Source organism: Microcaecilia unicolor, chromosome 9 (genome assembly GCF_901765095.1).
Source record: "Microcaecilia unicolor chromosome 9, aMicUni1.1, whole genome shotgun sequence".
Taxonomy (NCBI): Eukaryota; Metazoa; Chordata; class Amphibia; order Gymnophiona; family Siphonopidae; genus Microcaecilia; species Microcaecilia unicolor.
In genome coordinates, this window is record NC_044039.1 from 166,289,722 (window position 1) to 166,305,467 (window position 15,746).

General features: G+C 43.7%; 1 protein-coding gene across 1 annotated transcript in view; it reads left to right on the plus strand.

Moving 5' to 3' along the window:
- Positions 1–15,746, plus strand: part of PSMC6 (proteasome 26S subunit, ATPase 6) — a 118,864-nt gene that overhangs the window by 18,205 nt on the left and 84,913 nt on the right. Inside the window, exon 3 of the mRNA XM_030214737.1 lies at positions 562–601. Within this exon, the coding sequence (XP_030070597.1) occupies positions 562–601 (40 nt within the window). The remainder of the gene's footprint in view (positions 1–561; positions 602–15,746) is intronic.

The window sequence follows — 15,746 nt, forward strand, 5'->3', positions numbered from 1 at the left end:
GGAGCCTTGTTGGGCTTTATAAAGGCAGGAGATGACTTGTATGTTGGATTTATGCTTCATCTTCCATTGCTTTGGTATTGACAATACTGAGGTTAAGGTGGATGCACAGGGCTGCATATAGTAACCTCTGAGGTTCTCTCTGTCTCCACATGCTGGTAGAGAGACATAACCCACTCATCTCTGGATTGATCTGTTGGAACTAATGGAAAGAAAATCATCAGGGAAGAACTAATTTTACCTTATGACTTATGTCAGCACCTTCCCCCTCCTCACTTACCTGCAACAATCTCACTGGGGACTTATCAAATGTCAACCGGCTTATCCTTTTTTGTTGCTTTATTTATAGTTACAAGGTTTTCTAATAATAAAGCAGTTGCTGTTGAGCAAATGGGTACAATGAGTGGATTTCATGCCTTGTTATAGGGGTTAAGATGTAATTGTACTATTTTTGTGACCAATGTTTTTGCTGTATAATAGTTTGTACATGTAATCTGTTAACAGTAGCAATTTTTAAAGATCTATTATCACTGTTTATAAATATAGTATGTTTTTCTTTCTTAGATTGTCGGTGAGGTTCTTAAACAGTTAACAGAGGAGAAATGTAAGTAAGAGTTTTATGTGATATATCTAATATTCATGTCTAACTTTCTATTAACTTTACAAACCATACTACTGTTTATCTGCTGAAATATCTTACCTTGAGACTGGATTTGGAAAATTCACATTACCATGCACATTGTTTCAGTTCTTGCCCCAGGAATGCCTCTCAAGTACAGGTGAAAGAATGCACATGTGGCCTAAATTCTATATATGGAGCTGATAAAATTTCACGATAGGTGCTATTCTATAAAAGGTGCTCAGAGTGGGCTACTGTTTATAGAAGAGCGTTGTGTGCTGGGATCAGCACCCAATTTTAGGCACAAGGATTTACACCAAGTAAAACCTGATGAAAATTCTCACACCTAAATTGCGCATGGATCTCCTTTATTCTATAAGACTGCGTGTAAATTCCAGGATCTGCCCATGTTCCTCCCATGGCCATGCCCCCTTTTTGGATCCACACATGCATTTTACGCGTGAATCCCGGCATCTAAAAATGTGCATTCAAATTTTAATGCCAGTTAGCTCTGAGGATTAGCGCCCAATTATCAGCATTTATTGGCGCATTCAATTAAATTGTGTTTGCAAATTGGGTATGTGTCCATATTTGTGCAGTTTTGAGCGCCATATACAGAATTAGGCCAGTAATGTGTATAACTTGTAACCTGCCTTCAGGGGAGTGGAGGAGTAGCCTAATAGGGCAGTGGGCCTTGCCACTGCTTCACTCACAGAAATGGCTTTTTTATGTGAAAACATGTTTACTGAGTTACCAACAAAATCATACAATGATAGACTTGAATACGTGTTGAGCTATACATCAAACAGACAAAAACCCTTCTCCCAAGACCCCCCCCCCAATTTAGAACAGGTGAAGCAACACAACAGCATCAAAACACATTCTAAAGTAAACACAGAAAAAACAAACTCAAGTTTCTAATTATTTGGCACAACTGAACAAACCCATGTACTAAGGGTGTCCAGAAAAGGAGTCCATAATTTAAGAAATTGTCTCTTGAGCACTCGACTTTGAGTATCTATTGAAAGTCTGTCCATCCACAATAATTCATTCATATGACTCCACCACTGGGCCAGAGGAGTCTCCGCATGAATCCATTGTAGCAGAAGGCAATCAAGAGCTTTACGCAGAAGGAGACCCTTCACGAATCATGGTAACATCATCAAGTAAGCAAGTCTGAGACATAATCTGCCAAGAACAGCGATACATTCACTCCAGATGAGAACAAATAAGCTTGAGATGGGTAGATACATATGTACAGGTGGAACTTATAGTGTAGTTCCTGTAATTGAACACACTCTACTAATTGTGAGGCAGATGCAAACTCTGTAAAAGTTATTAATGTCCTGGTAACTGAAATCGGTAATCCAAGGGGCCACCACTTTGTATGTTTAAATCACTTTTATAAGTCATATAACAAAGAACAAGAATGTACATTATATCAAAGCTGTGACAAGTTACAGCACAGCATCAATAAAGCTAAATTGTCCCCTCCCCTACAAATCCCCCTCCCCAACCCACAGTGGCCCCCACAAACCTATCTGGAACAGCAAAAATAACAAATGTCTAAATGGTGTCGGAGAAAATTAAAGAGCTAAATTCAAGACTGTACTGTGCGCTCTGTCATAGTGTTACAGAATCATTCTCAGACCCTCTGAAAGTGACAACCTTCCAGTGAGGCAATGTCAGTAACGCTCAGTTTCTGCATGTGTAGAAAAGAAAACATTTGTTGCCTCCACAGGGACAAGGAGGGAGGATCTGGAGAAAGCCAGTGGAGAAGTATCACTTGCTCAAGGTCATAAAGATTGCATGAGCCCAAAAACATGAGAGTCCAGGCAAAAAAGATTTAGTAAGACCATACTATCCAAACAGAATCTCAGAAGTACAGCGTAATAGTGAGCAACAAAGTCAATCAAAGTTTGCCAAAAGATGAGAACTCCAGGGCAGAGCGAAAACATATGCCCCAATGACACTCCAGGGCGGGAACACCTCGGACAAGCATCCAGTGTAGAGAAGCCCACCGAGGAGAAATATATAGTCGCAAGACAAATTTGTACTGTTGCTCCCAAAGTTGCATATTAGGTGTGATATTATGAATTCCAAACAGAACGGCTTGCACACAAGCATCATCGAGGGTAATCGTTAAGTCAGTAGTCCACAAGGCAGTAAGACAAGCAAAGTCAATGTCTGGCATTGTATCCAAGAGAAAACAGTGATGGTAAGTCAGCGGGACTACTTGTTGAGAAGCCAAAGAGCACAGAGTTTCCTGTACATCCACACACAGCTGCTTCTGAGGTAGGAAACGAATGTAGTGTTTAAATTGTAGATAATCAAAATAGTCCTGAGTTGACAATTGGTATTGCGTTCATAATTCCGAGAGGGTGAAGTTGACCTTCATCTGTAAGGACGTGAAACAAGTATTTAATGCACTTTGTCCCCCAATCATGAAAAGTCTTGGAGTCACTTCCTGGAGGAAAATCTGGATTCTGTTGCGATTGCCAAAAAAGGAGTCGCTGCAGCAGAGAAATGGTGTCTACGACAGCCAACGCCAAATGGAGCACAGTCATTGGTAGAATAAGCCACAGTGGCAAATCAAAGGGGGAAGCGGATGCCTTGTGGTGTGGAGAATGCAGCTGAAATGCACAGAAGAGGGATATTGTGCTCCAAATACGTGGCTGAGAAATACACTATCCCCCAGTGCCAATCGTTTATATGTCTCGGTCCAAAAGCCACGATGAGATATCGCAAGTTAAGTAAGCCCAGACCACAATCTAGCCTGTCTACCATTCCAAAGGTATGATTGAATCCGATGATGAATCTGTCGCTCATCACTAATGGTAAGGAACAAAGGTAACGTTTGAAAAACACGATACTAGGATCAAGTATCATGCTAATTAAGCTTATGCCACCAATAAGAGATACTGTATATGCCCTCCAAAGGTATAATTTACTACCAATATTCTGCAACAGTAGTATGATATTACAAGAGTATAAGTCAGCCAAATTAGCAAGTACTTATCTGGTCAGTGGAAAAAGTGCCATGCCAATTATGGCGCAGAGTGTCAGTTAACGCCAAGGCCTTGGACTCGGTCAGGTTCAGACAAAAGCCAGACAAGTCCCTATAGGTATGAACCACCTGTATCAGAACATGTAAAGAATCAGGCAAGTTGGTGAGGGTAAGCATAATATCAGCAAAGACTAGCACTTCAATGATTGGTGTACTCACTGGGACCCCTGAAATCTCCCCCATCTTCCGAATAGTGCACAACAAGGGCTCCAAATACAGTAGAAAAAGTAATGGGGAAGGGGGCACCCCTGCGTAGTACCACAGCAGATCGGGAAAGATTTTGTTTTGATCCCATTAATCAACAGCGCACTGCCTGTTGTGCAGAGTATAAAATGTGCACTGCCTGGCCATACCACCCCTGCAAGCCCACTTAGGAGAAAACCTGGAAGAGAAAAGACCAAAGCACTTTGTCGAAGGCCTTCTCTGAATCCAGGCTCACCAACGTAGCCGCGACCCTCCTGACCCTGAATAAATCATGGCCAGGATTAAGCGGCAGACATTAAGTACGGATTGGTGTCCCTTAAAGCCCACTTGATCTGGTCCCACCAGCTGAGACAAATTCACAGCCAGTCTTTCTGCCAGTATCCTAGAGAGTTTTTGTGTCAACGTTAAGGAAATAGGACGATAGGAGTCTGGCAATTCAGCTGGCTTGCCCAGTTTTGGAATCAAACTAATAAGAGTTGTATTCTCAAAAGTGGGAAAGAAGCTGTCCGCCACCACTTGATTAAAGTAGAGAAGCAATGACATCATCTTATAAAATTCTGACCCATACCCTCCGGGCCCGGTGTCTTGCACAAAGGAGAAGCCTTGACGACCTGCTGCTCCTTCGCCTGCAAAGATTTGTTCAACTCGGAGACCTGGTCTACACTAAAGTGAGGTATCCCAAATTTTTCCAAATAAGTGGTTATTTCCTGAGATCAGGTAGGTACCCCACCCCCCCCCCCCCCCCCCCCCCCGACAAACATCGTAGATAAGAATCCATACATGATATCTGAAAGTTCTGCTGCCCTGGATGTCAAAGTACCATCTATGTTTTTTAAAGTTAGGATATGTCTGCCTCGACCTGTAAGCTTAATGACCCTTGCCAGCATATTCCCCGGTTTATTACCAAACACATGAAAATGATGTTTCTGGTATACTAAAATATGGGTAATGTGCTTATGAAGCAAGGTATTAAGAGCCACTTATGTGGAATCAAATGCTTCACAAGTGTCATTGGTGGGATGTCTGATAAAAGCCACCCTGGCCCTCCGAAGCTGACCCTGTAACTGAATGATACCCTAGGAGATTCGCTTTTCTTTTCTTTTTTAATTTGTAAAATTTTTTATTAACATATCGGAACAACATCTGGAGACAAATACTCCTTGGAAATTTCAAAAACAGCAACATTCAAGCAATATCGCATCCAAATTTCCCCCCCCCCCCCCACCCTTCCTCATCCGCATCTTATACCCCAGGTTTATTGCTCCCTTAATCATCTTTCCAAAACTCTGCTAAGTGTAGCCACTCTTCCGCATTCGGATTATAATGACCCCTGCGTCTGTCCGTCAGTTTTTCCAGTCCCATCATTAGCTGAAGTTTACCCTTCCAATCTTGCCCTGTTGGTCCCAACGTCTGCTTCCATTTCGATGCTATAGTTGTTTTTGATGCCGCCAGGCCCATTCGTGTAATTCTACTTTGCCATTTCTTCTCACCCTTTTTTCTATAACCTAGTAAACACCATTTGGGTTCACAAGAAAATTGGATTCCCACCGCTAGTGATATGTAACCCGTAACTACCTCCCAAAATTCCTGTATCTTCGGGCATTCCCACCATATATGAAAATGTGTTCCTTTCCCCTCCTCACACCTCCAACAGGTATCTGAGGTATTAGGATACATAGCCTTTATTCGGTCTGGAGTATAGTACCAGCGACTCAGGACCTTATAGGCATTTTCTTTAATTAGGACACACACTGATGCCTTTTTCACCTCTTTGCAAATGTTCCTCCATTGCCCCTCATTAAATTCCATTTTAAGATCTTGTTCCCAAGCCCTCATAAGAAAGCTTTACCATCCCAGAGCCCCTTATGTGCTCGTATAGCTTTGAGATTCCTTTCCCACCCTCTCCTATTCCTCCCCATAAATTTTCGAACTTCTCACTCTCCAACCTTTTATCTTTGAACCACTTTTCTTTGCTCATGTAATTCTTTACTTGTAAGTACGCATATAGGTCAGTCTGTGGAAGATTATATTCTTGTTGTAGTTTTCAAAGCTCTTAAGATTCCCCTCTTCTATGAGCTCATGAAATCTTATCAGCCCTTTATCAAACCACGTTGCGAATGTGTTATTCTCCCGCCCACCAGGGAATCCTGGTTCTTGAGTTATCCAGGCATAGGTGGAACGGGTCTGCGACCCCCCTCAAATTCTTCTTAAGTTTCCCCCATATTGTAAGTAAGTGGGACATAAAGGGGTTCAGGGTAAGGGATCTATACATGTTATCTGGGGCAGACTCCCACAACAAAGCATCTAGATTTCCCTCCTGGACAAAAATCTGTTCAAATCTCGTTACGGGAGATAGATCTACACTACTCCAAACCCCAATTTGCCTGAGTTGCGCCGCCCAATAGTACCAGGTAATATTTGGCATGCCTCTTCCTCCCTGCTCTATCGTCTTCCACATTATTTTCTTTGATAATCGAGCTGGGTGACCTTCCCATACAAACTCCCCCAGCTCTGTTTGCATTTTCTGTAACTCCCCCTTAGGAACAGCAATTGGGAGAGTCTGAAAGAGGAAGAGTAACCTTGGTAGTATATTCATTTTTACAGCCGCTATGCGGCCCCACCACGATAACCATCCCTTCTTCCATTGGATTAGATCTCTCCTGATTGCCGCTATAAGCAGTACACAATTCAACTGGTATAGTGTATTAAGATCACTTGGGATATGTATACCTAGGTAACGAAAACTTCTGTCGGTCCAACGGAACACGAATCTTTTCATTTGTTCCACCTCCTGCTCTGTTGCTATTATACCCATAAGTTCCGATTTATCAAAATTTACTGTGAACCTGGACATACTTCCAAACATATTTAATTGTCTAATAAGCACTGGCAGGGTACTCCCTGGGGAACCTATATAAAATAATAGATCTGCAAATAAGGCTAATTTGTGTTCTTGCCCCCCCCCCCCCCCCCCATCCGAACCCCCTTTTATGTCTTTAAGCCCCCGGATTTGTTGAGCCAAAGGCTCAACAGAGATGGCAAACAATAACGGGGATAGGGGACACCCCTGTCTTGTTCCTCTTTGTATATTAAATATGCCAGACCATCCCCCATTTACAGTGGGGGAAATAAGTATTTGATCCCTTGCTGATTTTGTAAGTTTGCCCACTGACAAAGACATGAGCAGCCCATAATTGAAGGGTAGGTTATTGGTAACAGTGAGAGATAGCACATCACAAATTAAATCCGGAAAATCACATTGTGGAAAGTATATGAATTTATTTGCATTCTGCAGAGGGAAATAAGTATTTGATCCCCCACCAACCAGTAAGAGATCTGGCCCCTACAGACCAGGTAGATGCTCCAAATCAACTCGTTACCTGCATGACAGACAGCTGTCGGCAATGGTCACCTGTATGAAAGACACCTGTCCACAGACTCAGTGAATCAGTCAGACTCTAACCTCTACAAAATGGCCAAGAGCAAGGAGCTGTCTAAGGATGTCAGGGACAAGATCATACACCTGCACAAGGCTGGAATGGGCTACAAAACCATCAGTAAGACGCTGGGCGAGAAGGAGACAACTGTTGGTGCCATAGTAAGAAAATGGAAGAAGTACAAAATGACTGTCAATCGACAAAGATCTGGGGCTCCACGCAAAATCTCACCTCGTGGGGTATCCTTGATCATGAGGAAGGTTAGAAATCAGCCTACAACTACAAGGGGGGAACTTGTCAATGATCTCAAGGCAGCTGGGACCACTGTCACCACGAAAACCATTGGTAACACATTACGACATAACGGATTGCAATCCTGCAGTGCCCGCAAGGTCCCCCTGCTCCGGAAGGCACATGTGACGGCCCGTCTGAAGTTTGCCAGTGAACACCTGGATGATGCCGAGAGTGATTGGGAGAAGGTGCTGTGGTCAGATGAGACAAAAATTGAGCTCTTTGGCATGAACTCAACTCGCCGTGTTTGGAGGAAGAGAAATGCTGCCTATGACCCAAAGAACACCGTCCCCACTGTCAAGCATGGAGGTGGAAATGTTATGTTTTGGGGGTGTTTCTCTGCTAAGGGCACAGGACTACTTCACCGCATCAATGGGAGAATGGATGGGGCCATGTACCGTACAATTCTGAGTGACAACCTCCTTCCCTCCGCCAGGGCCTTAAAAATGGGTCGTGGCTGGGTCTTCCAGCACGACAATGACCCAAAACATACAGCCAAGGCAACAAAGGAGTGGCTCAGGAAGAAGCACATTAGGGTCATGGAGTGGCCTAGCCAGTCACCAGACCTTAATCCCATTGAAAACTTATGGAGGGAGCTGAAGCTGCGAGTTGCCAAGCGACAGCCCAGAACTCTTAATGATTTAGAGATGATCTGCAAAGAGGAGTGGACCAAAATTCCTCCTGACATGTGTGCAAACCTCATCATCAACTACAGAAGACGTCTGACCGCTGTGCTTGCCAACAAGGGTTTTGCCACCAAGTATTAGGTCTTGTTTGCCAGAGGGATTAAATACTTATTTCCCTCTGCAGAATGCAAATAAATTCATATACTTTCCACAATGTGATTTTCCGGATTTAATTTGTGATGTGCTATCTCTCACTGTTACCAATAACCTACCCTTCAATTATGGGCTGCTCATGTCTTTGTCAGTGGGCAAACTTACAAAATCAGCAAGGGATCAAATACTTATTTCCCCCACTGTACCTTAATTCTTGCCACTGGGTGTTCATATAGCCCTTTCACCCATCCCACGAAAGGTCTACCCAGCCCCATTTCTAACATTACTTCCCATAGGTATTCCCATTCCACTCTATCAAACGCCTTTTCTGCGTCTATTGTGAGAAGTGTCAGAGTCCCCTCTTCTCTGCGCTCCCCAAATCAGGTTAAGAGTTCGTCTAATGTTATTCGCCACTTGCCTTTGACGTATAAAGCCAGATTGATCTTCATGAATAAGAGAAGGCAATATCTCGCTCAATCTATCCGCCATAAGTTTAGCTAGAATTTTTACGTCTACATTCAGCAAGGATATCGGGCGATAAGAGCCACATAATGTTGGATCTCTCCCAGGTTTTAGGAGGACCGATATCCCGGCTTCATGCATGCTTGGTGGTAGGCCCTTTTCTACAAAACAAGCATTGCCCAATCTTACCAACAGTGGCCCTAGCTCTTGATGAAAGAGCTTATAGTATTTGGCCGTGAACCCATCCATCCCAGGGGATTTCCCTCCTTTCAGCCCTTTGATAACTTTTACTACTTCCTTCAAGGTCACAGTGGCTTCAATTTTCTCCCTCTGTTGGGCCGTTACCCTCCGCAAACCCAGGCTCTGTAGGAATTCTCTGATTTCCCCTTTGGAGGCTGTGGATTCCGTGCTATATAAAGTCTTATAAAACTTTACAAATTGCTTTCTAATTTCCCCATCTTGGTGAAACATCAAATCCTTTGGCCCCTTTATTTTAGTAATCGTGTTTCGGACCCTTCTATCCTTTAGCCCTCTGGCTAGCATTGCGCTCGCTTTATTGCTGAATTCAAATAATCTCTGTTGTAGCAACTGCCTGTGGAATTCCATTGCTCTCAGCTGAATTTTTTGCAGCTCTCCCCTCCACTTTTTAAGCTCCAGTAGCTGCTGGGGTTTACCCTCCCTCTGATGTAGTGCTTCCAGTCTCGCCAAGTTACGCTGCACTTCCATCTCATGGGCTGCCCTCTTCTTTTTCAGATATGCTCCTTTACGTATGAGCAACCCCCTCACAACCGCTTTAAGGGCGTCCCACAGGGTCCCCTCTGACACTTCCCCTGTATCATTTATTTCTAAGTACTCTTTAATGGTGGACCGTACTTCTTGGCAGTCCTCGACCTTATCTAAGAGGGATTCATTTAATCTCCAAATTTGACTTCCCCCCTGTTCCCCTAACCCATCTAGCTTCACCCATACCGGTGCATGATCAGAGGCATGGATATTTTCAATTTCTGCTTCTCGCACTTCCCCCCCACTCATTCCTGCTTCCCCAAATGGCATCTATTCTCGCATATGTCCCCTGTACGTGTGCATAGTGTGTAAATTGTCATCGACCCGGATGTTTCAAACGCCATATATCAATCAGATCTAATTCTCTCATCAATCTGTGAAATTGTCGCCCATTATATCCACCCCCTCCCTTCTGACTGATGGAGTGATCCAGTAACCCCACTGAATGGTTAAAGTCCTCCCCCCCCCCCCCATCAACACCCCCACCCCCACAAAAGGGAGCAATTCTTCCCGAAATGAATCAAAGTATTTTCCCTGATCCACATTAGGAGCATATACATTGATAAGTGTAATATTTCGACCATTCAGTTGCCCTTTAATTGCCAGGCATCTCCCCTCTCTGTCCTTGTAAACTGCTTCTTTATTAAACTTCAAATGGTCCCTCATATATATCGATATAAACTACCACAAGGGAACACTTTGTAACTATCCCACCAAATATATAGCATAAAACTTTATAGGAATAGATATTCTTTTAAGTTTTAAGTCTTATCAAATTACTCTTTATTAACACAATTATTAACACATCATTATTTAAAATTCACACTTTTATAGTCCATTTCAGTTGTATTTAAGATCTTCCAAAGTTCACAACACAACACAACACACCCTCTTAGTGTTTTAATTTTTTGTCCATAGATTCTTTGTACAAACAATTCCTTTCTTGCAGCTCTTCACCAACGGCGTCCTCAGGAGCTGTCTATTCATCGCATAAGCACAGCGATATATCATTCAAATTCATCCATTGTGTATAGGACAACTGCAATGGAATAAGCAGATTTTACAATAAGCAGGTTTTACATCCAGCTTCTCTTGACACTGTCTCTCAGATAGGAGATCCATTCAAAGGATTCATCCCGCACACATCCAGTCAAACAGAAACAAACAAGCCCCCTCTTGGTGACCCCAGGCTTCTGTGGGCTTTCTCCAGTTCTATGGGCTCTTGTTCTTGCTGCCCTTCCCCGTTAGGGTCTTGCTGGAATAAAAAGGTGCAAATTTCTTTTACTACCTTTTCTGGATCTTTATACTGATCTTCTTCTGGAATGCCCCGAAATTGCAAATTACACCTTCTTGTGCGATTTTCCAGGTCCTCCAGCGCTATTTCCAGGTCTGCTCTTGTTGTTCAGCTTTAAGAGCTCCCTGGAGTTCTTTCACCTCCGCCATTGCAGCCTCCGTTTTTTCTTCATTTTCAGCCACTCGATTTCCAATTTCTTTTATTTCTTCATGCAGCTCCGTTACCGCTGTTTGGATACTTCTACGAGTTGCTACCAGTTCAGTTTTAAGGTCTTTGAACCAGCGCACAGAGTCCCGTTTGCTCAGCTCCGTTTCACTCTCCATTTGTTCTTCGGGATCTGGGTCTGAGTCACTCTCTTCGGCGGCCATCTTTGCACCGCGTGTCCGGAGGCTCGATCGTTTACTCGCACTGGGCGCATCTGCCCCGAATTTGAATTTCGCCAGCTTTTTCTTCGCTGCCATCGTTCCGATGTTCTCTCTTTTGTTTTGGTGAGTAAATTCTACAATTTAGCGCAGCGGAAGCTTCTATTCTGCTCCGAAGAAAGCAGAGCTCTCAAATTAAGCTGCCATCTCTAGGGCTGACGTCACTTCCTCCCTCAAGATTCGCTTTTCATGCACTGGCATAAGCAATAACATCGCCCTGCAGCACTGCCTTAGCAATGGGTCAAAGCAAAGAAGGATTAGACGCATGCTGCCCATTAAACAAGAGAAACTCCTCCCATTTGACCTCAAGGTTGCTATATAAGTAAGCTGGAAAACCCCAACCCTTCCGCTGATAAGAGGTTGGTTTCCAATGAAACCCAGATCATGTTGTGGTCAGACACTTCCAACAGGACCTGTGGTGGCAACATGGACCAAAGGGAATAAGGACCCCACTCACCAAACTATAATTTAATCTGGACCAACTGTCATGCTCTCTACAATGCTGAGTGAAGTCCCTCTCACCTGGGTGCAGCAACCGCCATGGATCCAACAATTGTAGAAATGTGCAGATACGCTATAACAGTGTTGCATTGCACCTAGAATGAGGAGTCACAGGTCAGGACCTGTTGAGCTCAGGTTCCATTATTAAATTAAAGCCCCCATCAGCAAGCAGAAATTGGTCAGCATATGCTGCACAGAGTCTTGCCAGTTTCCGGTAAAATATGGAATCATGGACATTGGGCCCATAGACCACAAGTAGCATTAAAACAGTGCCTTGAACATTAAGTTTAAGCATTAAGAGTCTTCCAGCATCATCTTTATACAGAGGGACCACCTCAAAGGACAAGTTTTTATGGATAAGAACAGCTACCCTGCCCTTACTCCCTGTGGCTGAGGAATAAAAAATTTGACCCGCCCATAGATGCTATAATTTCTCATGCTCTACACAGTCTTGTTTCTTGGAGGCAGGTGACTTGTGTACCCTGGCGGTTCAAGGCTGCTAAAACCTTTGCCTGCTTCACAGGAGAGGAGATGTCTCCTACATTCCACGAAAAGATCTTATTCCTTAGCGTCCCTCCGGACTGGACCAGGATTGGACTGATGGTCCGGTCCGGAGGGACTAAAGGAAAGCAAATTAGCAGGTAAGATCTAATTTCTCCTTTACTCTGGAGGCATCCCTCAGTAGGGTATACATTTACAGCATAACAAACAAGGAAACAATAAAATGAGAGCTGACCCGGGGTGCCCATCCTCCACCCCAGGACAAACAGCACCCTCCTGACACCCAAACAATAGTTTAGCAAATTCCAGAATTTGCTGTTCCAGTAAATAGTACCTTCCCAATCCAAACAACCCCCCCCCCCCCCCCCCCCCAAAAAAAAAAAAAAATGAAAACACCTCATCCCCACTAATCCAGACTGGCATCTAGTTCATTGGGCATCAATCTGAGAGACATGATGTAATGTCATCAGACCTCTCAACTTCCCACCCCATCCAGCCCTCTAAAATGGAGGTAGTAGTAATAGTACTGCAGGCCAGAAAGGCTAGACAAAAGTCAACAAATAACAGTAAATGGGGATCATCAAAGTCCGATTCCTCAAAAGTCACGTGGAAATTTCTAAGTAAGCCAGAAGCATAATGGTGAAGCTGTAGACAGGAACACTGTGGGAGAGCGTAAATGCGTTGTAGGTCGTTATAAGAGAGGAGGACTGGGTCTCTCTCTCCATCTTCATCCACTACATGTTGGAGCTTTCTTCAGGCCTCAAGCAAACCAGTCTTTAAAACATGCATCCATCTGGCCAGGAAGAAAATCATCATTCCCAATAAAGGTAAATATCAGGATCACCCAGGTGGAAGACCAAAGTGTTGCCAAAAATGATACCAATTCCATTGCAGTGCTTTTCAGTAGCACATGTTTTAAAGATGGAGGAAGTGCTATAGCACAGGTGTGGATCAAGTAAGCTGAAGATAATCGGGCACACAATTGACTGTCATAAGCAATGTCACAGTAGAAGGAGGTGTGAAAGATCCAATCTCTGACTTGTCTCATGACAGTCAATATTATACATTTTTAATTTTAGCAACCTCAGTCCTCCCTCTCAGTAGGACAAACATAGCTGTGATGGAGGAGCCCGGGGGCATTTGGAATGCCACAAAAATGTGCAACGGGTGCCATTCCAATGCTTCATATCCCTATCTTGTATAATCAATGGTAAATGCTGGAGGACATACATCCATTTTGGTGACACTATAATTTTTAACAAGTGGATTCTACACTGTAGGGAAACCGGCAGACAATTCCAATATTCACAGAGCTTTCGAGTCTTCTCTAAAAGTGGGAAAATATTAATATGATACAGCAGAGGAAAAGAGGTTTTAATGATCCTGTATAAGTCGTTGGTGAGGCCCCACCTGGAGTATTGTGTTCAGTTTTGGAGGCTGTATCTTGCTAAGGATGTAAAAAGAATTGAAGCGGTGCAAAGAAAAGCTACAAGAATGGTATGGGATTTGCGTTACAAGACATATGAGGAGAGACTTGCTGACCTGAACATGTATACCCTGAAGGAAAGGAGAAACAGGGGTGATATGATACAGACTTTCTAATATTTGAAAGGTATTAATCTGCAAACGAACCTTTTCCGGAGATGGGAAGGCGGTAGAACTACTAGAGGACATGAAATGAGATTGAAGGGGGCAGACTCAAGAAAAATGTCGGGAAGTACTTTTTCGCGGAGAAAGTGGTGGATATGTGGAATGCCCTCCCGCGGGAGGTGGTGGAGATGAAAACGGTAACAGATTTCAAACATGCGTGGGATAAACATAAAGAAATGTTGTTCAGAAGGAATGGATCCTCAGAAGTTCAGCTGAGATTGGGTGGCAGAGCCGGTGGTGGGAGGCAGGGCTAGTGCTGGGCAGACTTCTACGGTCTGTGCCCTGAAAATGGCAGATACAAATCAAGGTAAGATATGCACAAAAAGTAGCACATATGAGTTTATCTTGTTGGGCAGACTGGATGGACCGTGCAAGTCTTTTTCTTCCGTCATCTACTATGTTACTAGAGTGGGAATAAAAAGGCTCAAATATTTTTTATAATGGCATGCCCAATGCAGGGGGAAAATACCCCGCCAGCAAGCTGGTAGATTCGCCCTGTAAGCTGAGGGCCTCAGATTTATCAACGTTAATCCACAACCCTGAGACCTGACCAAACTCTAACAGTAAAACAAGGGCACAGGGGAGGGAGACCTCTGGCTCAGCGAATGCTGCCAGTAAATCATCTACAAATAATGCCAAAGTAAACGTGTGCGAAGCCACTGGTATTTCTGCTGTGGTGGACTCCCACAGGAGCTGACAAGCCAGAGGCTCTATGTAGAGCACACACAAAATAGGAGATGGGGACAACCCTGTCAAGTACCTGCTGCACCTCGAAAGGCGCAGAGGGGACTCCATTCAGGAGAGCCTGTGCCCAGGGCTCGCAATAAAGGAGATGCACCATAGCTAGAATATTCCTCTCAAAACCAAATGTGTATAAGGTCTTCCACTGGTAAGGCCAGGAAACTCAACGTGGAAATTTAAAAAGAGTAAGACCTTTCTTCCCAAGGATCGTCTTCTGTAACCTGGTACAATCAATGGTACTGAGCCATCTAGACTATTGCAACGCACTCAATGCTGGCTGCAAAGAGCAAATAATCAAGAAACTTCAGACAGCCCAGAACACTGCAGCTAGACTCGTATTCAGTAAAACAAAATATGAAAGTGCCAAACCCTTATGAGAAAAGCTACACTGGCTCCCACTTAAAGAACGCATCACGTTCAAAATATGTACCCTAGTTCACAAAATCATTCACGGAAATGCCCCAGCCTACATGTCAGACCTGATAGACTTACCACCCAGGAACGCTAAAAAATCATCCCGCACGTTCCTCAATCTTCATTTCCCCAACTGTAACGGTCTAAAATATAAACTAACGCATGCGTCAACCTTCTTCTACTTGAGCACACAATTCTGGAACGCGCTACCGCTCAACTTATGTTTAATAATTTTTATTGATGACATCGCACAAACAGGAAATAATACAATCTTCTAATCTCAGTACAATGTGTATATCTATAACCACCTTGAGTCAGATCTACACTTGTCTATGCATCATCACATTTAACATTTTCCAGAACTACCCATCCCCTCCCCTTCCTAAATTATTAGCAAAATATAATGTCTTTGCATGGAAGTACATCTTGACCTTGAAATGTGCACAAGCAATAAATCGTATTTCCCATGTGACAGTCCCCCCCTACCCCCCTCCCCTGCCCCTTGTGAGCTGCTTAGATATTCAAGATATAGCTGCGACCTCTAGAAGGCAAGGTCAGCCACAACGGTTCCCATTGCATGCGAA